This window comes from Saccopteryx bilineata, chromosome 2, assembly GCF_036850765.1.
Source record: "Saccopteryx bilineata isolate mSacBil1 chromosome 2, mSacBil1_pri_phased_curated, whole genome shotgun sequence".
Classification (NCBI taxonomy): domain Eukaryota; kingdom Metazoa; phylum Chordata; class Mammalia; order Chiroptera; family Emballonuridae; genus Saccopteryx; species Saccopteryx bilineata.
In genome coordinates, this window is record NC_089491.1 from 359,760,893 (window position 1) to 359,784,091 (window position 23,199).

Below are 23,199 nucleotides of genomic sequence, written 5' to 3' on the forward strand. Positions count from 1 at the left end.
TCTCTCCCCTTGGAACAGGAAGCTGAGGCTAAAATGTTTAACAGCCCTTCTATTCATTAACCTCTCTTATTCCCCGCCTATCCCCTTTACAGAGCTATCGGTCCATTCCCTGAGTGGGGGAGATTTAGTTGATGAAAAATTCTGTTTCACCATTTTTGGGCTTCTGTAGGCAAAACAGGCCCAGAAAAAGCCTCCTCTCTAAACCCTTGCTTTTGCCTAACATCCCCTGGCTGCTGTCCCCACATGACCCAAATAAACAGATGATCATGTGAAGCCAGTAAGGCTGTTTGTTTTAAATAGCAAGCATCTCCACTAAGCTCTGGAGCAGATGGGGTATTGGGGGCAAGGGAGAGGCTGGCATTTGGATCATCTCACTCCACTTTTATCTCCTGCTTCCCTACACCTGAAGAAAATGGTGTCTTTAGAATATTACTTTTCAAAGTTGTGCCTTCTTAATATGATAGAGCTGGTTCCTAACAAGAAGAATCAGAAAAATTGGACATCAGCCTGACCAGGTGGTGGTGCAGTGGATAGAGCATCTGACTGGGACGCAGAGAACCCAGGTTCGAGACCCCAAGGTGGCCAGCTTGAGCACGGGCTCATCTGGTTTGAGCACAGCTCACCAGCTTGAATCCAAGGTCACTGGCTTGAGCAAGGGGGTTACTTGGTCTGCTGTAGCCCCTGGTCAAGGCACATATGAGAAAGCTATCAATCAACAACTAAGGTGCTGCAACAAAGAATTAATGCTTCTCATCTCTCTCCCTTCCTGTCTATCTGTTCCTCTCTCTGTCTCTGTTAAAAAGAAATTGGACTTCAGTCTCTAGAAGAGACTTCAAGAGCTGTATGTGTGCCACGGCAACTTGAAAGCAGAAGGGTATGGCTGGGTGTAGCTCTCAGCATCCTGGGCCACTGGGCAGAATAGTGCTGACCCCGGATAAAATGAGAACTTGGTCAACAACATTATTCAGGCCACTATTATATATATAAATTATATATCCTGTTTACCTTTCCCCCTCCTCTACTACACATACCTGTATATTGCCTTTAAACTTGCCATTTCTTTGGTTGTACAGTGGTCCAGGCCCAACCACACTGGTTAACAGGTTGCAGATACCTTAAAGAAAACTGTGTCAAAACTAGCACTACTGTAGCCTTTCCAGGAAAAGGGCATTCATTCATCCATCCCATGGAAAAGAACTGAGCTGTTCTCTAATACCCTGGTGCTTTCCAGCTTTAGATCATGGGACCCGGGCATTTTTGTGTGTAATGGCCTTTCCATTCTCAGGTATAGATGCTGGGGCATTAACTGTGCAAAGGTCAGAGCCCTTTGTAGACTGGTGCTGGCAAACAACCCCCTTCCTCCTGTTCTCTAGGGTTTTTTTGTTTTGTCTTGTTTTAAGATTTTATTTATTCATTTTGAGAGAGAGAATAGGGGGTAGGAGCAGGAAGCATCAACTCCCATACGTGCCTTGACCAGGCAAGCCGAGGGTTTCGAACAGGCAACCTCAGCATCCCAGGTCAATGCTTTATCCACTGTGCTACCACTATTAGGCTTCTAGGTTCTTGATTTCCAGGATCTGTGCAGATTTTCTGTCCCTAAGATGCATTGTGCTCTCAAACGTAAGGAGCAAAGGCAGCAAACATGCATCTGTACCACCTTTTAATGTGTTTAGCTCTCTAGTCCCCAAACTAGGAACTTCTCCCTCTAGGGCACAATGAGTATGGCATGGGATGTATTGGCAGGGTGGTTGGCCACTGAGAGCCCTCTTAAAGGTCTGCTTTCTGGCTGTGTATGACGGTGATGCCCAGGCCCTGGAGTTTTAACCTAAATGGCATTGTCCCACTGCTCTGGTTTGCAAAGGAAGGAATTGGGGGCCAGGACAGGGAGGGCCCCAGGCCTTCTGGTATTGGAAAAATAGAGCTGGACGTGCACCAAGGTGCCCCAAATATTCTTTAGCAGGTCTGTGTGCATCACTACAAACTGTAACAGGGTTTCAGGTAAAGATTTTGATGGTGCCAATCGCAATAATACAGTGTGTCTGTAAAGTCATGGTGCACTTTTGACCGGTCACAGGAGCAACCAAAGACGATAGAAATGTGGCGCAGTGGATAGAGCGACGGACTGGGATGCAGAGGACCCAGGTTCGAGACCCCAGAGTCTCTGGCTTGAGCACAGGCTCATCGGGTTTGAGCAAGGTTCACCAGCTTGAGCCCAAGGTTCTTGAGCAAGGGGTCACTCGGTCTGCTGTAGCCCCCGGTCAAGGCACATATGAGAAATCAATGAACAACTAAGGAACCACAACGAAGAATTGATGTCTCCCATCTCTCTCCCTTCCTGTGTCTGTCCCTCTCTGTGACTCTATCTCTGCCACAGGAAAAAAAAAAAAAAAATGAAATGTGAAATCTGCACCAATAAAAGGAAAACCCTCCCAGTTTCTGTGGGATGATGTGGCAGCTTGTGCACATGCGCAGATGATGACATAACACTATACAGCGAAGCAGCCCACAGCCATGCCAGTAGAGATGTGGACGGTACAGAGGAAAGTTCAGTGTGTTCTGTGGCTCGCTAAATTCGAATCCATGACCAAAGTGCAACATGAACATTGGCGCATTTATAACGAAGTGCCACCACATAGGAATAATATTACTCGGTGGGATAAGCAGTTGAAGGAAATTGGCAGTTTGGTGGAGAAACCCCGTTCTGGTAGGCCATCAGTCAGTGATGAGTCTGTAGAGCAGGGGGTCCCCAAACTGCGGCCCCCTGAGGGCATTTATCTGGCCCCTACCGCACTCCGGAAGGGGCACCTCTTTCATTGGTGGTCAGTGAGAGGAGCATAGTTCCCATTGGAATACTGGTCAGTTTGTTGATTTAAATTTACTTGTTCTTTATTTTAAATATTGTATTTGTTCCCGTTTTGTTTTTTTTACTTTAAAATAAGATATGTGCTGTGTGCATAGGGATTTGTTCATAGTTTTTTTTTATAGTCCGGCCCTCCAACAGTCTGAGGGACAGTGAACTGGCCCCCTGTGTAAAAAGTTTGGGGACCCCTGCTGTAGAGGCTATATAGGATAGCTACCTAAGGAGCCCTAAAATATCTGTGCATGAGCCCACATTGAACTGCACTGAATAGGTATGAAACTGGGAGAGTTTTCCTTTTATTTGGTGCAGATTTCACATTTCTATCGTCTTTCGTTGCTTTCCTGTGACCGGTCAAAAGTGCACCATGACTTTACAGACACACTGTATTAAATGGTCGAACTCCTTCACGTGCAAGCAATTTGATAATCCTCCAGGACTTTTTTCTAATTGGGGACCCTGTCCTAGAACTGCCTTCAAGAGTCATCCCAGGAATAAGTGCTCCTTACGGAGAAACTAAAATATTGAGTGACCTCAGGCAAGTCCTTTCTAGTCTCTGTGCCTGTTTCCTTATCTGCAAAATAAGTACGCAAGCCCGTCTCAAAGTCCGAACGTTTTGCTTGGACCCCCATGTGTCCCAAACACCAGCGCAAGAGCGGCAGTCAAGACTGCTAGCCGGGGTCGGGTGCTCGGGGTGAGCCTAGTAGCGGCTTGGCGAAGAGGCCCCGCCCCCCTGCTCTGCCAGTGGCCTCAGTAGCTTAGCCACCGCGAGGGCCGGGCTTCCGCCCTCCACGTTGTTGTTCCCGATTTGGGCCACGCCCCCTCGGTCTAGGTAGTGGTTGCCTCGCCTTATCCGCCCCGCCCGAACCCGGGAATAAAGGGTGGGACAGTTTGAGCCTCCACCCACATCAGGCGTGAGTGGACAAAGACTAGTTTAGGGGACGGAAAGAGAGGCTTTGTCTTAAAGGGAAGGTGGTGAAAAGTCAAGGATAAGCCAGGACACAACTGCGGTATTTCCCCCTCCGCGTCCCACCCTCCATCCATAGAGTGACCCTATCCGCACCCGTGAATGTGACCCTGCTAGACACTGGCCCTTTAAACAGAAGACTGGCGGTGCGGGGTGTCCATGTGGAGCTGCTCCATGCCGTGTTGTCCTGCCCGCCCATTGGCCCGTGGCCCGGTGACGTAGCCTAATAGGATGCTAACGCACTGCGGGGGGAGGAATGGAGACAAAATGCGGAATCGGATCGCCCACTCCGGTCCCTCCGCCGGCTCTTTGGCAGCTTCCCGCTGTCAGCTCCGCCCAGGGGCGGGTCCCGGGGGAATTGCGACAGCCCGGTGGCTGCAGGAATTAGGTCACGTGTGAGTAGAGATCGGACACTCAGGGGTCAGGCCGGTCCCTACCATTCTAATATTTCCCTGCCCTAGAATGTCCTTATTTGAGCTAACTTAAGTGGTGAATTTTACACTCTTCCTTCCCTCCAGCAGGGCAGATTTCGTTGTGAATGACCCAAACACACGGCCCTTCCTCAACTTGTGGCATGCCATCGGGGCGGGGCGAGGCGGGAAAGCGGAAATGAAGGGCACGAACCCCGCTCGCGCTTCTCCCACCCCCACCCAGGCCACGTGTGCTCGCGCCTTATATATTGGGCGGGGACAACTCGGTTTCGACCCCGCCCCTCCTTCCGTGAGACGCCGCGGCCCTGCGGGTGGGGGCTCCGGTCCAGGCTTTGGCTACGGCCCCGGTGTAGTAGCGGGGGTGGCGGCCGGGGGCATCACTGCTCCTTCCCTTGTTGTGTGTGTCGGTGCCTCCTCGCCATCTTGTTGCAAAGCCTTTTCTTGTCGGCGGGAGTCCCGGGGGCCGCGGGGCGGGAGGCATTAGAAGGAAGGAAGAGAGGGAGGGGAAGGAGGGAGGCTGTGCCGCCTTTTTTTTTTTTTTTTTGCATCAAATTATTTTAAATTTGGAAATTATATTTTGCAAATATTTTGGGAGACATTGATTTTTCTCCCCGTGCTCCCCCGGTTTTCCCTGCGGAGTGCGCTGCGCCGCCCAGCCCTGTCGCCCCCCGGAGGTGATCCCTCCCTCCTGCCTGCCCGCCAGCCTGTCCTGTGCCTGGCTCGCGGGCCGCAGTCTTGGCCCCGGCGCGCCCCCGGCAGCTCTCGGCGCGATGAGCATAGAGACGCTACTGGAGGCGGCCCGCTTCCTGGAATGGCAAGCGCAGCAACAACAGAGAGCACGTGGTGAGCGGCCGGGCTGGGCCCCTGGGGCACCGGGAAAGGGGAGGCGAGCGACCCAGGTCCCTGAACCCACCCCGAAACTGCGGGCTGTACCCCCTCCCGGGTGGCCCACGAAGCCAGGCAACGCAAGGCTCAGTGCTAGAGCCGCCGCCCGGAGAGGGAGGAGTGTTGTGGGCAGTGAAATTAATTAATTACTTCATTAACATGCAGTGAGGGACCCGACTAGTGTAGGCGCCACTCCAGCTGCCTGCCACCCCCTGTGCACCTTTCGTGGGGGCTCCTTTCGCAGGGTCAGCGGCGCCTGCAGTAGCTCTGAGGATGTGTGAGCCGGGGGTGGGGTAGGATGAGATGTGGTGTTGCGTGGGGGTGGCAGAACCGCGTGTGCACAGGGGATGTGTGATGGGAGCCTCGAGAGGATGAACGGACGTGTGCACGGGCGAGTGTAGAGTGCACACGAGTGGGAGTGTGTGCAATGGAATAGGGGGGTAGGAATTACTCTACACGGAGCAACTCCCCGGCTTCCCTGGCCCTACGGGGAGTGTGCGGAGGGCGCTCCCGGCAGATCTACGCGCCACTTGGGGCGGAGGCGGCCTTTGCAGAATGAAATGACATCGCGTGTCTTATGATCCTGGACAGCCCCGCCTGACCCCGCCTCCCAGAGCTTGGGCTGGGTCGAGCGTCAGGGATTTGGGTGAGAGCAGACTGATTGGGCGTTTGAAAAACGGCCTGCAGCTCGCTGGGGGCAGCCGCCGAGCCCCCCTTTCTGCGCCCCACTTTAGCCGATGTGGTATGTAGCGTGTCTGCGCGTTCCATACCCGGTCCCGGCTGGAATGTTGCGTGTGTCTGCGTACCAAGCCCGTTGGTTACACCGGGTGGTGACGTGGATGGGACCCGCCCCCGACCACGTGCACGAGGGACACTCCCACTAGGGACCGCGGGGCCCAGCCCCTTCTTGCCGCCTGGAGTTCGGCCGGGGGCGTGGCCTGGGCGGCGCTGGCCCAGGGCCTGGCGCCGGGTTGGGCCCTGGCTCTTGGCGCTGGGCTTCTCTCCCGGAGATCCTTTGCCCTGTGAAGGAGGAGCCGAACTTACCTGTCGGTTCTCTCCCCAACCTCTTGTTTTTGATCTTGGGGTGAGGAAAACCCTCAGAATTGCAGAGCAGCAGGGTGTTTAGAGCTCTCATATCTCTTCTGACTAAGAGGTTCTCACCAGGACCTCCTGCCAGCATCCCTGGCCACACTGAAATGAGCCGGGCTAAGAATGGGCAGACTTTGGCACTCCCTCAACACGGGGGAGACGAAGATTTCAGATGCCTGCTATCCCCAAAAGCGTTTGTTAATGGTCTCCAGCTTTAGGGTGCTGCAGAAATAGGGGCTGGGGAAAGACCTCGGTTTTCCGGACTGCTGCCAGGGGCTCAACCCTGGATTGGTTGATGTGTGTGCAGTATCCAGGGACTCCTACGCTCTCCAATCCTCCTCCTCCCAACCCTTCAGCCGGGTTGGTTGTGGTGATTTCGCTTCACCCTCCTTTCCTTTTTTTCTGCCTATTGTTGTTTCAATGATGAGTCATGCAAGAGGTAGTAGTGTGTGTTGTGTGTGTGCGCGCTCGCGCACGCGCCTGCTGCTGCTGTGACTGGTGGGGGGAGGTGGGGGAGTCGCAGTGGACCTGGGGCGGGGAGCGGCGGCCCGCTGGATTAGTTGGGAAGACCGGCCTCTCAAGGTCGAGTCACTCAAGATATGTGAAACCGTGTTGCTTGGGGTTTTTGGAACTGATAGACTGACACATCAGTCCACATGGCCCTCCCCCGTGTTTTTGGAGTCAGGCTATTGATTGTGCTGGTGGTGACCAAGATTTGCATGGCAGAGGGAGGAGTGTGCACAATATTTGGAGAGACTGAGTCACCTGCTGCCACCATCAACACGGTACAATTCAGGAAAACCTATTACTGTATGTCTCCATTGTGTACTAGGCACTGTACTAAAGGTGAATAGGATTGATGCTGACCCTGACTTTGTCCCAAGGAAACACTCACTTCACCTTTATTTTACCTGCAGGCTAGTTAGTTGGCCATATAGAGAAAGGGAGAAGGAACCCTCCCTACACACACACACACACACATACTGTAATCTGTCTGCCCTTCCCAAAATAAGTAAGTCCACAGCTGACCGACCAGTAAGAAGGACAGGTATGATGTGTGCAACACTGTGAAAGAACCTAGAAATGGTTTTCCTAAGAAGTTGCAGAGCCCTGCCCTCTCCCCTAGGTGGTGAGAACTGGAAACAGTGAGCTGACTTGAGGCCTAGTTTAGCTGCCCAGTCACAGCTTGGTGGGGCAGAGTTCTTAGGGGATGGATGGATGTTAGAAAGCCAGATCTACACCAAAAACTCTCTTGTACAGATGGCTAAATCTTGCCATGGCAATTTAATCTCCAGAATTCATTTCTTTTTTCTCCTTGAGGGACTGTCTTCCAACTGGGGACGGGAAGAATGAGAGAGAAGGGAGTGATGCATGAACCTCCTCTCCAGAACCGCTGTCCTGGGTTATGGTCCTGATGAGCAGCTCTGAATAGGGAGCCTCTTGTTCACACTCCCAGTTAACCTCAAGGGTCAGTTTCCTTCCTCAGAGTAACCAGTTTGCTCACTTGATGAACCTGGGGATTTGGGTGAGTGTGTGAGAGAAAGAGAGCAGAGAGGGAAGGGCAAGGCTGTCCTGGTGGTCAGCAGGAGGGCCTGGTCATTTTGCCATTTGTTCAGGTGGCTCCATTGGGAACCTCTTTTACCTTGATGTGAAGGAGCTGGCCGAGTGTCCACAGGCTCTTGACCTAGTTGCACCCTGGGCCTGCCTTATGTGCCAAGCTCCCTGTTAGCATTCAGAAGGGGAAATGACCCTGAACATTTGGGACCACCAGTTGTGGATACCTCAGGCCCCAGCCCTGTGCCTGCTGAGCTCCTCTCTGGGCCACAGTGACTGAGGATGGCCAAAGGGAGCACAGTGCCCATACTCTCCACTGTGGCCCCTGGATCACCTGGAAGGGGTCATTCTAAATTCCCCCTGGGGGCTGGGGGTTGGAGGGACAGCCTCTGGGTAGAGCCCAGGGAGGGTACCAGAGCATGTATGTGTATATGTGGGTGTGAGAAGGGACTACACCAATGGGAGTACACCAGCAGAGCATTATTATAAGTGTCTAAGCCATATGCTCCTGAGGGAGGCCCCAAGAGACTGCCAGCTTGCTCCCCCCACTTTATCTCCCCCTTTGCAGTGTACTGAGAGAGGGTAGCTGCTGGGCTGGGATCGAGTTAGACCTAGTAGGGAGGAGGCTGGAAACTTTGGTGGGCTGGATCTGGCCTGGGCCAGCCCCTGTTCTTCATCACTAGTTTGGCTTTTTCATGCTGATATACATGTGATAGCCCTTGGCATTTCATCTGGATCCTTTCTGGCATCTGTGAGGCATACCTGCCTCGCTCTACAAGAGAGAGGGTAGGTGAGGAAGTTGCAATTTACTAGATGAGCTTTGGAGTTGCTTTAAAATATGGGAAATAATACACTTTTCAGGGTAGATACCATGATCATCACGAAAGTGGTTTTCCCAGGGCAAGGCTTATCCATTGCACTTCAGGTGTGCTGACCCCTGTGATTTCCCAAATGTAGGAAACTTGACTATATAATTTGAGGTAGTTGAGAGAAAAAAAAGGGGAATATGAATATGAAATTTGCCTTCAATCTGAGTTCCCAGGGTATCTATCCTTAGGGTTTGGGGCCCTGTCTCTCTTCCAGCTTATAGGAGAGTAGAACAGTTGACCCATGGCCAGTGAAAGTGTGGATCCTGGCTCAAAGGGATGGAGGTGGAGACTGTGTTGGGCTCTGGGTACCACGGCCTTGGCTTGAAGGTGGAGAAGGGTGGGGGATGAGGAGGGGGATAGGAAGCAGACTAGGCATGTCCCAGGCTGGACCTGAGAAGGGCTCCATAGTTGGGACTCAGCAGGTTTCTTTCCCATTGTGTTCTGTGGGAAACGAGTGGAGAGCTGGTTTTCTTTGGGACTGTAACATAAGTCAGTGCTGGCTGGAAAGGCCTAGGAAAGCAAAGCTTCCCCTCACTGAAGTAGGCCTGTTCTGGCCTGGTAGCTCCCCTTCCTGAAGGGCAGGGGAGATACGGAAGAGGCCCGTGCTGACCTGTCCAGCCCCTGAGCTCTGGCTGCTGGGAAATCACCCAGTGCTTCCCTTCTCAAAGCTCGTCCCCCTCAACTTCCTCCTTTGCCTCTTCTCTGCAGGAGGGAGGGGCTAGGAGCAGGCCTGGCTCTTCTGAGTTGTTGATTGGCCAAAAGGCTTGGAGCCCAGCAGACTTGAAGAGGTTGATGCCCTCCTGCTGAGGGGGGGTGGCACCTAGCCAACCTCACCCCTTAGCCCCACCCCTCTTGGGTGCCCTGTTTGAGGCGTGGCCATACTGTCAGCTGGGTTAGTCAGCAGTGTGGTGACTCCAGGGCTGGACGGAGGGTGGGTAGACTAGCCTGCTCCCTGGCCTGGGGACTGCAGCTGCTTCTGAGGGCCCTGACCCAGCCCTCTAGCCTAGGAACCGGGATGGTAGGGTCCCCAAATAGGGCAGGGTGGCAATAGAGTGGGACCTCTGGAGTTGACTTTCAAAAAAAAAGCTTGACTTTCCTTTATGCCTGCCTTGTACCTTTCTAGTTTGTGCTTCTGAGGGTTGTGGTGAGATATTTGGGGAAAGTGAGTTCTCGCATAACAAAGGGCAGAGAAGGACCCAGTGTGTTTTGTATGATCCCTCAGGAAACCAGAGGTATTGGGACCTAGCTTAGAACACCCGAGTCCTGGGCCTAGTTTCTTCATGTGTGAGCTGAAGGTGATGCCCTTGCCCTATCTGAGCTGAGAGAGCTCTTGTGAGAGTGTGTGTGTGTGTGTGTGTGTGTGTAGACACCTAGTGAGCATATGTTGGCGCAGTTACTACCAGGTATCTACCCCATGTCAGAGAGCTGTCTGGGTCTACCCACTTTACCTGTTACTTGCTGTGTGACCCTCAAAAAATCACTTTGCCTCTCTGAGCTAATTTTATCTCAATCTGTGAAATGAATGTACTGCCTGCCTTCTAGAAGGTACTTGGCAAATATTGTTGAAGGTCTTGCTCAGAATATATATGATTTGTCCATCATGGACTGGCTTCTGCCCACTTCATCTATCACTTTTGCTCCTGAACCTTGCTCAGCAGCTGCCTAACGCTTCAACCTACATGTGGCTAGGTCTCCAGCATCCTCTGACAGCTACCACTCTGCCAAGGCCTGTCTTCTCCCCTAGCTTGGATTTTTTTTTTTTTTTTTTGTATTTTTCTGAAGCTGGAAACGGGGAGAGACAGTCAGACAGACTCCCGCATGCGCCCGACTGGGATCCACCCGGCACGCCCACCAGGGGCGATGCTCTGCCCACCAGGGGGCAATGCTCTGCCCCTTCGCTCTGCTGCGACCAGAGCCACTCTAGCGTCTGGGGCAGAGGCCAAGGAGCCATCCCCAGCACCCGGGCCATCTTTGCTCCAATGGAGCCTTGGCTGCGGGAGGGGAAGAGAGACACAGAGAGGAAAGGGGGGGGGGGTGGAGAAGCAAATGGGCGCTTCTCCTATGTGCCCTGGCCGGGAATCGAACCTGGGTCCCCCGCACGCCAGGCCAACGCTCTACCGCTGAGCCAACCGGCCAGGGCACCTAGCTTGGATTATTATCCCCTGTCACTTCTCCCTCCTCCCACCCCCTAGGCCTTGAGCTCCCCAAAGGCAGGGACTGTGCCCCCTCACTTAACCCAGAGCCTAGCTGGGTGTGGATGGGTATTTGTGGAATCTCAAGCTGAGCAGAGCTATCACTGAGTCCTGACTGGGTCAAGGTCAGAGGATGAGTCATAGTTGGAGGGTAGGTAAAGCTGTGGCCCAGGACTATTGGCCCTTCTGAGACATCCCTTGTGTTCTCTCTGCATAGAGGAGCAGGAGCGGCTTCGCTTAGAGCGGGAGCAGGAACAGAAGAAGGCCAGCAGCCTGGCTAGGCTGGCCCATGCCCTGCCTGTGGAGGAGCCCCGCATTGAGGCGCCGCCCTTGCCTCTGTCACCACCAGCACCCCCACCAGCACCCCCACCACCACTTGCCACCCCGACCCCACTGACTGTCATTCCTATTCCAGTAGTGACCAACTCCCCTCAGCCTCTGCCCCCACCCCCATCGCTGCCCCCTGTAGCCCAGCCTCTGCCCCTGGCACCTCGACAGCCAGCCCTGGGTAGTACCCAGGGACTCAGCATTAAGGATTCTGCTCCCCTCCCTGCCAGGCCACAGGTGCCTACTACCCCTGCCCCACTACTGTCCGACTCCAAGCCCACTGGCAGTCCTAAGCCTTTGCAGCCCCTCCCCACACCCATCTTGACCATAGCACCACATCCTGGAGTCCAGCCCCAGCTTGCCTCCCAGCAGCCACCCCCACCCACTCTTGGGACCCTGAAGTTGGCACCAGCTGAAGAAGTCAAATCCAGCGAACAGAAGAAGAGGCCTGGGGGGTGAGTGAGCTGTGGCAGAGCTGGCGATGATGAGATGTAAGGAACTGCCCGTTCCCTAGGCTTGTGCAAGAGAAAGCACCCTCTCAAGCTAGCCCCTTCAGAACCATGCCCTCCCTGCCTCTCCAACCAAAAAAACATCCTCCTATATTTGGACACATTTTCACTGTGCCTGTGCCCATCCCCACCCTAGGAGTGAGGAATGGCTATTGTCCTCCGTTTTCAGGCTTCTGTGTTCTCTGATCCCCCCCAAAGTTGAGGTTGATAGCGTTTGTAGGCCTTTGGAGAGTGTTGTATTATGGGCCTCTTGGGTGAGGGCTGGGGTCAGCTGGCTGTTTCACTAAGTTGTAGGAGCCCTTCTGTCCCAGAGAGGTGGGATGGAGAGTTAAAGAGATTGTGAATTATGAGCATACATTTGCCTTCCAAGGTGTGAATGCATCAGGGCAAGGGTGAACATCTCCCCTTGCTGCTTTTATAGAAAGATAAAGTTGGGAACAAAAAAATCTGTGGTATCTGGAGGGTGGGGGCAGGGAGCAGGAAGGCCACCTAATAGGGCCCTCCTCCCTGAGCCTCGTGTCTGTCTGGGTTGCAGGATCGGAACCAGAGAAGTCCACAACAAATTGGAGAAGAACAGGTGTGTGTGCATGCGTGTGTGATCTGTTTCTACCCTTGGCCTCCCAAGCTCTCCTTGGGCCTTCCCTCCCACCATCCCCCAGCCCCGTGGCGCTGGCTGACCAGCCATGCTCCTCCTCCTCTCCTCAGGAGGGCCCATCTGAAGGAATGCTTTGAGACCCTGAAGCGCAATATCCCCAATGTGGACGACAAGAAGACATCAAATCTGAGCGTGTTGCGGACGGCGCTGCGGTACATCCAGGTATGGGGGAGGGAAGCCTAGCTGAAAGGAGGCGGGCGGTGGCGCGCCAGCCGCAGCACGGCACCAGCTTCCTCCCTACTCCTACCGCCCTCCGCCCCTTGCCAGGGCCCCGCCCGCCTCCACGCGGGCGCAGAGCACATGGCCGCCTGACGTCAGTGGGGCTCCCCGCCCGGGAGGAGGCGGGAGGACGCGTGCGCAGGGAAGGCGGTAGTGCTGCTCCTCTCTGCTCCCCTCCCCTCCCCCGCCAACTGCAGCTCTCCCCAGCTCAGTGTCAAACTCTGGTTCCAGTCCCGCTCTCCCGCCTCACCCTGTTAGTGCACCGGTGAAAAGGGCGTGGAGCGGACCGCGCCTCCCCCCAGCCCGCAGAACCGGGGAGGAATTGGATTTGGCCTGAGGCTGGCGGGTGGGGTCCCCTGGGCGTGGCTCCTTCCACTGGGCAGCTTGCGGTGAATCCCCCTACTGTCACCCCAAAAGGATTAAGATCCATTCATTCCAGGGAGTTCATTCAGGTGCCACGACCCGACCCGTTAAAGCTGGGGGTTGGAAATGTGGCGGTCTGACTGCGTGTTAAATAGCCCCTGTGACGCTGAACCTTTAAAAATTACTTTTGAAAATAACGCTCTCCTACCGCCTGGATTTTTAAAAAGCCTTGCTTAGGGGCCCTCCTAGCCGGGTGTCCCCTCCCTGTGGGCATTGGCTCTCCTCTGAAGTACCAGGAGAGGGGGGGCGCCCGCCAGATAAGACTGTCGCCCTGTTGCCATGACGGCCTGGTTTTGGTTTCCCTGGAAACTGGCCGAAGGTTCCCAGTGCCGGGAAGGAGGCTGTGGGGGTGGGGCGGGCCGCCACGGACGGCTGCAGTGAAGCGGCAGCTGGAACAACGGAGGGAGCCGTTGGGTAGTGGGAGGAGCCTAGGGCTCACTACCAGCTCGGGGTGGGGGCGGAGGAGCCTAGGTCTCCCTGCTGCCTGCTCGGGAAGCTTGAAGGCCAGGCTAGGAGCCCGCGGCTGTGTACCGCCCACCTCCCGCCCCCTACTCTGCGGGGTCACAGCCCGGAGGTAACCGCAGCCTGACTTGTAGAAGGGCCGAGGCCCCCTGCAAATGCGCGCCCTTACCCTGGTGCCGAGGGGGCGGGACTAATGCTCCTCCCATTTACTTCCCACCACCGGGGATTGGCGGGGCCAGGGCGGGCCTCAGGGTTGGTGGCGGGGGCGGGGCTCCTGAGCGAGCGGCGGGCCCTGGGGAGTGACGCAGCAAAGCCGGTCCGCGTGTGCGAGCGTGTGTCTCTGTAAGCAGCGAGGCGTCTCCTTCCTCCAGAACGTCCCCGAAGGGGGACGGGCCGAGGTTTGGATTTGGACCATTCCTGAGAGGCTTATTTCTGGGACATTTTTGCAGCTTATGAGCTTGAGTGTAAGTTTCTTTCAGTCATGTGGTCTGGGAGCAAATCCCTGTCCAAATGCTGTGACATTTCTGTGACTCAGTTTTTTCTCTCATACTATGATGATTTTAAATAGCAAAAAAATAGTACCTGTATCATGGGAATGTTAGGAGAATTGGTACTCTATAAATATTAACTAAATAATAATCATTGAGAAATGGGAAGGTTCCTTTTTGTAGGTACATACTTAGGGAGAAGAGTCTTGCTTGCATGATGTGGAAGTTTGAAAATAGAAATAGAGATTCAGTGTACCCAGCAAACTGTGGATATGGGCTGGGGCTGAATAGGTAGCAAGGTGGACCCAGGCTGTCCATAGAGATACTTGTCCTCTGCTGACAATGGAAGCAGAAACTTACAAAGCTCTCTGTAAATTCTCAATTTCACTCATTTATTTATTGATCTAGGTACTTTTGGACAGCCCTGTATCTGGTTCAGAGGATAAAGAACGGACCAAAGGAAAAAGTATGCAGATTATAAACAAATAAACCAGAGGACTAAAGGCAGAATAGGGACAGGGATGGCAGAGATTTATTCTGGGCTGTTAGGAAAATTATTGCTGAGAATGGAGCACTTGAGACCTGAAGGTCTCAGGGTGACCTAGGCCTAGGCAAAGTAGAGGGCAGAGAGCACAACACAGGCCGAAGTTTCTCCATCAGGAGGGAGCAGGATATTTTTTTGGAAGTTAAAGATTGTCAGCAGGGTTGCCATCCAGAGGCAGGTGCGCAGCAAACTTGAAAGGGAGTACTAAAGAGACCATGTAGGGGCCTGACCTGTGGTGGCGCAGTGAGATAAAGCGTCGACCTGGAACACTTAGGTCGCCGGTTCGAAACCTTGGGCTTGCCTGGTCAAGGCACATATGGGAGTTGATGCTTCCTGCTCCTCCCCCTTCTCTCTCTCTCTCTGTCTCTCTCTCTCACTCCTCTCTCTCTAAAAAAAAATCAATAAATAAAATATTTAAAAAAAAAGAGAGACCATGTAGGGCATATAGACGGAGAGTTTTGGTTGTGTGCTGACGCAGTAAGCTGTGGGAAGCCTGGAGCCCACAGCCAGACCCAGAGTGGCTTGGAGGTGGTAAAGGATTTGAAGAAAGCCACAGTTAAGTGGACAGAGACAGAAAGGGGGAGGCAGGTACCAAACCACACAGCCAGGTAGTCTTAGGAAGGGAATGGTTTTAAAATGAAGTCACGTCGCCTGACCAGGCAGTGGCGCAGTGGATAGAGCGTCAGACTGGGATGCGGAAGACCCAGGTTCGAGACCCCGAGGTCGCCAGCTTGAGCGTGGGCTCATCTGGTTTGAACAAAGCTCACCAGCTTGGACCCAAGGTCACTGGCTCGAGCAAGGGGTTACTCAGTCTGCTGAAGGCCCATGGTCAAGGCACATATGAGAGGGCAGTCAATGAACAACTAAGCTGTCGCAATGCGCAATGAAAAACTAATGATTGATGCTTCTCATCTCTCCGTTCCTGTCTGTCTGTCCCTCACTCTGACTCTCTGTCTCTGTAAAAAAATTAAATTAAATTAAAATTTTAAAAAAAGTTTTAAAATTAAGCCACGTGGATTAAAGTTAGACCCTCGGAAAACATTCCACGGACCTCTAGGCTTGTGGAGAACTGGGTAAGAGAAGAGGAGGTTTGGGGTCCCAATGTTCTCTCTCCCTGAGCCAGAAGTCTGCCTTCCCTGCTGGCAGGTGGAGTTCAGGACGGCTACTTCCAGGCCTCAGAAGCCAGATTAGAGTGAGGGTTGACTTGCTTGGGCCTTATCTGATGTCATGTTTAGTAGTAGTAGCCTTTTGGTATGAGAAGCCAGACCAGGTATATGTGGATAAAGAAAGTGTTCTAGAAGAAATACGGGAAGAAGCAGGTTAATCTCAAAGCCAAGGTGATGGGGGAGAGGCTCAGTGTGGCCTGGGACTGGAAATAGAAATGTAAAGCTACCAGGTTTCAGACTATTACAGAGCATGGCGTGGTATCTGGGTTTTGTGTTGCAGGCACTAATGTTTTGAGGTATCTCTTACTGGTGAGGTCAGAAATGCAAGGAGTTAGGGGCTGCAAGAGGGAGTGTGGGAAGTTGGGCCTAGTTGGTCTATAGAGTTGAGGACGTTGCCATACCTAAGAGGGGCAGGTAAATAATCAGGGGAGGCTGCTGCAAAACTCCCCATAGAAAGTGGAATTAGAGGCTCAGCGGTAGAGCGTTGGCCTGGCGTGCAGGAGTCCTGGGTTCGATTCCTGGCCAGGGCACACAGGAGAAGCGCCCATCTGCTTCTCCACCCCTTCCCCTCTCCTTCCTCTCTGTCACTCTCTTCCCCTCCCGCAGCCGAGGCTCCATTGGAGCAAAGATGGCCCGGGTGCTGGGGATGGCTCTGTGGCCTCTGCCTCAGGCACTAGAATGGCTCTGGATGCAACAGAGCAACGCCCCAGAGGGGCAGAACATCGCCCCCTGGTGGGCATGCTGGGTGGATCCCGGTCGGGCGCATGTGGAAGTCTGACTGCCTCCCTGTTTCCAGCTTCGGAAAAATGAAAAGAAAAAAAAAGAAAGAAAATGGAATTAGTGGAAGCTCAAGTCTGATAGGTGTGATAGGTGACTGTGATTCTCCAGTAATGAAGGGGAGAGATGGGATGGACGTGGGAACCAACATACTCATGTCCTCACAGGTTTTCCCCTGGGGCTGAGTGAAATGCTGTACATAACTATCCTAGCCACTGGTGGAGAAGAGTTCTTGCCTTCTCTTGAGGTTGGACAGAACTGTGTATTGAAGTAGAAAACAAAACGTGAAATATTTTGTGATATGGGCCATTGTCTGGTTAAGTACAACCTGACAGTTTCATTAAATGCTCAGGTGTGTGGTGGAGGTCAGGAGGATGTACTGGGGAGGGTGTGGAGTAGGGAAGGACAGTGGAGGAGGTGGGAGCCAGAGTGTGGTTTTGGAGCAGAAGCAGATGAGACTGAGAAGGGTGAGGGGGAAGGATCCATATGTAAGCATGTGGGTATACAGATTTGGGAGAGGCAAGCTAAGACAAGCTGGGGAGTTTGGTATATGAAGAGCCAATGGGCTCTGCACCTGGCTGTGACTGACAGCCTTGGAAGCTAGCTGCTCAAGAGCAGGCTGGGTTATCTGTGTCATCTGGTTGATCCAACAGTTGAGGGGAAGCTGGCAACAGAGAGGCCTGTGAAATTTAGGTTGGTTTAATAGTGTCAGAATCAGGAGGTCATGGAGGACAGGTGAGAGTTTTGGGGTGGAAGGGAGTCAAGAAATAAGGACATGAGCTGGTGGTACTTTGGAGCTACTATTAAGCCTCATGCAAAGGGAAACTGGAAACCTTTCTCACAGAGGAGCAGTGCCACAGTCTGGGAGGCAGGACATCCTGCCCGTACAAGGTCACTTGTGGCCCTGGAGAATTTGAAGGGGAGATGGCACTGTACCTAAGGGAGCTCTCCCTAGGTGGCCTATTTTTTATTTTATTTTTTACAGAGATAGAGTCAGAGAGAGGGACAGATAGGGACAGACAGACAGGAATGCAGAGAGATGAGAAGCATCAATCATTAGTTTTTCATTGCGACACCTTAGTTGTTCATTGATTGCTTTCTCATATGTGCCTTGACCGTGGGCCTTCAGCAGACCGAGTAACCCTTTGCTCAAGCCAGCGACCTTGGGTCCAAACTGATAAGCTTAGCTCAAACCACATGAGCCCGTGCTCAAGCTGATGACCTTGGGGTCTCGAACCTGGGTCCTCCGCATCCTAGTTCGGCGCTCTATCCACTGAGCCACCGCCTGGTCAGGCTAATTTATTTATTAACTTTAGGGAAGAAGGGAGAGAGACAAACATTGATTTGTTGTTCCACTTATTTATGCATTCATTGGATGATTCTCATATGTGCCTTAAGGATCGAACCCAGAACCTTGGTGTATCGGGACAACACTCAAACCAACTGAGCTACCCAGCCAGGGCCCTCCTGGTGTTCTTAGTGAGGTGGGAGACATCTGCTTCTTGGGGGCAGGAGTGACCTGGAACCTGTGGTGAAAGAAGCCTCTCCAGGGGTGCTTGGTCCAGCACCCCAAGAGCCATTTCTCATTGATCATTAGAACTCAGGTATAGGTATTAAAAAAGGAGCACATTTCAGGGCTTGAGGGTTGTTCAGCAGCCTGGGGAGTCTGGAGGCTGTGGGCACTATGAAAATAGAGGCTCTGGGGAGGTGTCACAGGTGGGCACCGCAGGGAGTAACCCAGGAGATCGGGGAGGAGGTACAGGGCCAGCAACTGCTGAGAACCAGGTAGAGGCAGGTCAAGGAGATGAAATGGGCAGGGGGGTGGTGATTTTACAGTGTCTACGGGGTCATTCTCTAAGGACGTTGAAATTAAGTAGACTAGTTGATGAGGTGGAAAGAAGGGCTGAGCCATTTGAGGTTCTTTGCAGAATGAGTGTCGAGGATAGCTTGTGGCTGCATGAGTGACACAATGGTATTGAAAGGTGGTATAGACCTTGGGCAATACCTGAGAAACCTGTTACACCTTTTGTTGTCTGCAGAGTGGAAGGAGCAGTTAGCCAGGAGGGTGGATGGGACAAGAAGCAGCACAGCCCCTCAGGACAGCTGATATGGAGGAGGGGGAGCCACTGACCTGAATCTGTGCTTTTTTTCAATGGCACCTGCTGGAGAGCGTGCAGTCCCTGAAACACTGGGCCTTTCTGGGCAGAGTCATGGCCCAGGGGGCAGGTGTGGTCTCCAGCAGCCCCCATCAGTCTGGGCCCCCAGGTCACTGCAGACCTGCCCCCGTGGACCAGGTGATCTGGAAGTATGGGTGGCTGTGGGGGGATGTTTGAGGTATTGTGGCCACGAGGTTGCTGCTCAGGGTATCCTGCTTTTCCTTGCCCTGCTCCAGTCCCTGAAAAGGAAGGAGAAGGAATATGAGCATGAGATGGAGCGACTGGCACGGGAGAAGATCGCTACGCAGCAGCGGTTGGCAGAGCTCAAACATGAGCTGAGCCAGTGGATGGATGTGCTAGAGATTGACCGTGTGCTCCGGCAGACGGGCCAGCCCGAGGACGACCAGGCTTCCACCTCTACTGCCTCTGGTGAGCCCCACCCCTCAAATGCCAGACTTCCTGGCCAGGCCTTTGCCTGCTGGAAAAAGTGCCCTCTTACCCTAGACCCATAATATCCCCAGACCCCAGGGACATCTGTTTCTCCAGCCTCTTGTTACCAAGCCCTTCTGACCTGTCTGTGTCCTCATGTCCCCCACAGAGGGTGAGGACAACATAGACGAGGATATGGAGGAGGACCAGGCCGGCCTGGGCCTACCTAAGCTGAGCCATCGCCCCCACCCGGAGCTGCCGAAGCCACCACCCAGCACCGCCCCTGCGCCTCTGCCTCCCCACCCACACCCCCACTCCCAGCCTGTGGCCCTGTCTCCTGCTCACCTCCCTGGGCAGCAGCCGCCGCCACAGCAGAAGACACCTTTACCGGCTCCGCCTCCCCCATCAGCTGCCCCTGCCCAAACGCTGGTGCCCGCTCCAGCTCATTTGGTGGCTGCGGCTGGGGGAGGCTCCACAGTCATTGCCCACACAGCCACCACCCACGCTTCAGTCATCCAGACTGTGAACCACGTTCTCCAGGGGCCAGGCGGCAAACACATCGCCCACATTGCCCCCTCAGCCCCCAGCCCTGCTGTGCAGCTGGCACCTGCCACTCCCCCCATTGGCCACATCACAGTGCACCCTGCCACCCTTAACCACGTGGCCCACCTTGGTTCCCAGCTTCCCCTATACCCGCAGCCTGTGGCAGTGAGCCAGCCCGTGGCGGTGAGCCACATTGCCCACACCCTCTCACACCAGCAAGTGAATGGCACAGCCGGGCTGGGACCCCCCACCACCGTCATGGCAAAGCCAGCCGTGGGGGCTCAGGTGGTACACCACCCCCAGCTGGTGGGCCAGACAGTGCTCAACCCTGTGACCATGGTCACAATGCCCTCCTTCCCAGTCAGCACACTCAAGCTGGCTTGAGGATGAGGCCACTCAGAGGCCCCCAGTGGGGGCAAGGAGGGGGACCTGTCCCCGCACTCTCCCACCAGCTCCACACATTCCAGCCCAGGCCCACCCTACCCACACCCACCCCCAGGCCTCCTAGGGGAAGGGGGTGCAGAGACTCTGAGCCAGGGGAGGGAGGGACCACCCCAGGGAGCTGGACACAGGCAGGGGTTAACCCACTGCACTAGGACTTGATAAAGTGATGAGAGATGCTCTGGTGGACATGCTGCCTTCTCGGCCTGGTGCCATTCCCGCCTCCCCATCCTGTATCCTGAAACCAGTTCAGTGTGGACTTTGTGTTCTCCATCTTCTCCCTCCCCTGCTGCCTTCCTGTGCTGCTGCTGCTGCTGCTATTGCTCTGTCTGGTGACGTGGCTGAGCATCCGGACCCACCCTCCCAAGCCTCAGCCTTCTCTTCCCAGGCTTTTGGAGAGGAACGGGGGGAGCTGAACTAAAGTAACTTAGCCTAGAAAGTTGGGGACCGCTGTGGACACCCTGCTCTGAGGACAGGTTCAAGTCCCAGGAAGTGGCTGGTCTGCAGTCCTATCCAGACAGGTAGGTAGGGCTTTCCAACCCAGTTGCAGTTACTGTGATTCCTTACAGCAGAAACTGGATGATTTTCTACCAACAGTAAACCAAACCCAAGCTGTTGCCAAGCTTCTGAGCGTCTCACACCCCTTACTACTGGGCTCCTGACCTCAAAAGGGCAGGCTGATGGTGGGGTGGGAAAGGAGGGGCTTGGCTGTCCCCCATCAGTCCCCGATACTCCCCAGCCTGGGTCTGGACTCCTGTTCCCATCCCTGGGCATGGCTTTGGCTTCCAGAATGCATTCACTCCGATTCCCTGGGCTCTGCTCCTTGTTTTACACTCCCCTGGGGGATGGGTGTATGGGGTGCCACCTGGGAGACAGGGACTAGCATCTGGTTTGGGTTCCAGGAGCCTGAAGCCACACTGTTGAGTCAATCAGGAAGTTAAAATCCAGGGGTTCCACGAGAGCCCCCAACCCTTTCCCAAGCAGGCCCTAGGGTCCTGGAGAGGGCATGGCCACAGGAGGACTGCAGCTTTGCCCCAGCTTCTCTGTCTCTAGCATCATCTCTTTCCCCTGAGTGTCTCCCTTTCTCCAGTGGGCTTTCCTTGGTGGGGGCTACTGTGTGCACTGCTTTCCTCTGAGGAAAGGCCCCTTACTTGAGCCAAGTGCAGGGCTGAACTAGGGTGCAGAGGAGTGAGGGGATGCTGTTTTCCCTGCCTCTGCCTTGGCAGACCTTGGCTGCTCTTTTTATGTGGGTATTTATTACAAGTGGCCTTGTGTCAGACACAATTACACTCGTACACACTTGGCTCCCCACCTGCTCACACTCACCAATGGCCTTTCAGTGTTGGAGGAGGAAGAGTGTCCCTAGTTGTGAAGTTTGCACTGACAGGCTGGGGGGTGGGGAAGTATTGGGGCCCAGGATCCTCCGGAGTGGCCCCAGCAGAGGTCTTGACTAGATCTAGATGCCTAAGAACTCCCTTTCAGCTCCTGGTCCTGGAGACCTCCCAGGGGACATAATTCTTCTTATTTGTCTCCTGTGGGTGGGGAAAGGAAAGGCCTATCAGACGCCTTAGAGACCTCCCAGAGGGAGCCCACACTGCCCTGCAGCCCCACACAGCGCCCACCTCACAAGCTTGCTGCCTTCCTGCACTTGCAGCCACTACCACCATCCTGGTTCTCCGGGGAGCCAGTTTGACGCCTCCCAGTGTGATTACAGTGGGAAGAGGGAGAAGGGCAGGCCTGGCAACCAGGGAACAGTCAGAAACAAACTGATGAACGGCCTCTCAGCTCCCTTCACCTCCCTGCATCCTGAGGCCGGTCCAGAGTTAAAACTTGTGTCAGCCAGTTGCCCCTTGGGCCTGCACAGATACCTCATCCGCCTGCTGCCCATGCCCCTCCCCGCCCCCAGCCCTGGGGGCTCTGAATCTAGTGCCGAATGACTATGTCCAGATTGGTGAAGATGGGTGTTGTTGCTGTTTTTGTTGTTTGTGAATGCTGTGATGTGTGCCCAAGAGGGCAGCCGCCGCCCAGCCTTTCTTTGGGCATCTTCCCTCTGAGAGCTACCAGGACCACATCTGTCCTCACCCTGTGGGACCGCCTGCCCCTCCCCTCCCTCCTAGCCCTTCCAGCCTGGGGGACGCGCACACACACACACATCTTACCTCTCATGCGTGTTTTACTTTTTGATGTTCAGAGTGGCTCACTGGCTGGGAATCTTTACCTCGGGGAGAGGGGGAGGTTGGTTCCTTGGGGGGCCAAAGAAGGGCAGGGAATGCCTGGAGGGAAATGGGGAGTCACCAGGACCCCTGTTCTCTCTAGGAACAGCTGCTTCTCCCCCATCCCAGGGTCCCACCCCCAACCCCAAAGAGGTGGCCCTTGTTTACAGTGAGGACTCGGTCACTGTGTCTCCGTTTCCTGAACTATAAATTGTAGTGACCCCAGACTGTAGAGATTTTTATGTGTTTGGATACATCTGCTGTGTGGGAAAAAACTACGAAAACCCTACTTTTGTACATATTGTATTTTTACTATTGAACTGTATTCTAGTGGCTGTTCATGCTCCAAGACTTTAGGTATTGAGACATGAATACTATCCGTGTAATAAGCACTTGCCTGGAATAAAATATAAAATTGAAATAAACCTGCACTGAAACCTGAGATGGAGCTGCCAGCCTGCAGCATCTGGGTCATTTTGTTGGAAAAGGAGGGACAGACCTCCAGCAAGAAGCAGCAAGTTCCTTTCCCTGTTGACTTTTGGGGGATTGTACTCTTGCAGCTTCTGTGCTGTTTAATTTTTTAAAAAAAAAGATGGCCTGACCTGTGGTGGTGCAGTGGATAAAGCATCGACCTGGAATGCTGAGGTCGCCGGTTCAAAGCCCTGGGCTTGCCTTGACAAGGCACATATTGGAGTTAATGCTTCCTGCTCCTCCCTCCCCCTTCTCTCTCTCTCACTCTCCTCTCTAAAAATTAATAAAAGAAAAATTTTATTAAAAAAAATGAAGGACCTTCTAGTTTGATCCCAGTGCTAAATCTTCAACAAGCTCTGACAACTACAGTTCTGATCTTCCTTATAGCTTTTGCAACACTTCCTCAAACCATTTTTACAAACACTATCTTGTTTTATCTCAACACAGTGAAGTAACCCAAGAACTAGCCCTGTGCTGGCAGAAAAGGAAACGGGTTTGAGGTGGCTAAGTGACTTGTTACAGCCACACAGCT

At 53.8% G+C, this 23,199-nt stretch overlaps 1 protein-coding gene and 1 pseudogene across 2 annotated transcripts; both read left to right on the forward strand.

Annotated features, from left to right (window-relative positions):
* Positions 1–4,584: 4,584 nt before the first annotated feature.
* On the forward strand, positions 4,585–22,638 carry MNT (MAX network transcriptional repressor). Of its 2 annotated transcripts, XM_066263030.1 has the most exons (7): positions 4,585–5,098; positions 11,062–11,626; positions 12,216–12,257; positions 12,386–12,497; positions 18,583–18,708; positions 18,807–18,999; positions 19,169–22,638. In XM_066263030.1, exons 1-7 carry the CDS (start codon positions 5,026–5,028, stop codon positions 19,924–19,926), a joined length of 1,869 nt encoding a protein of 622 aa, XP_066119127.1. In that variant the 5' UTR covers positions 4,585–5,025; the 3' UTR covers positions 19,927–22,638. The 2 variants fall into 2 exon arrangements, with proteins under 2 accessions (XP_066119127.1, XP_066119128.1); XM_066263031.1 differs by lacking the exon at positions 18,583–18,708 and having other exon boundaries at positions 4,590–5,098.
* On the forward strand, positions 8,632–8,812 carry LOC136327673 (U1 spliceosomal RNA; annotated as a pseudogene).
* Positions 22,639–23,199: the final 561 nt, after the last annotated feature.

Bases quoted from the DNA above. Each gene is read 5' to 3' on its own strand.
- MNT (XM_066263030.1), top strand. From the start codon at position 5,026: ATGAGCATAGAGACGCTACTGGAGGCGGCCCGCTTCCTGGAATGGCAA. The intron at 12,258-12,385 runs GTGTGTGTGCAT...TCCTCTCCTCAG, and splicing joins AACAAATTGGAGAAGAACAG to GAGGGCCCATCTGAAGGAAT. The intron at 18,709-18,806 runs GTGATCTGGAAG...GCCCTGCTCCAG, and splicing joins GACCTGCCCCCGTGGACCAG to TCCCTGAAAAGGAAGGAGAA.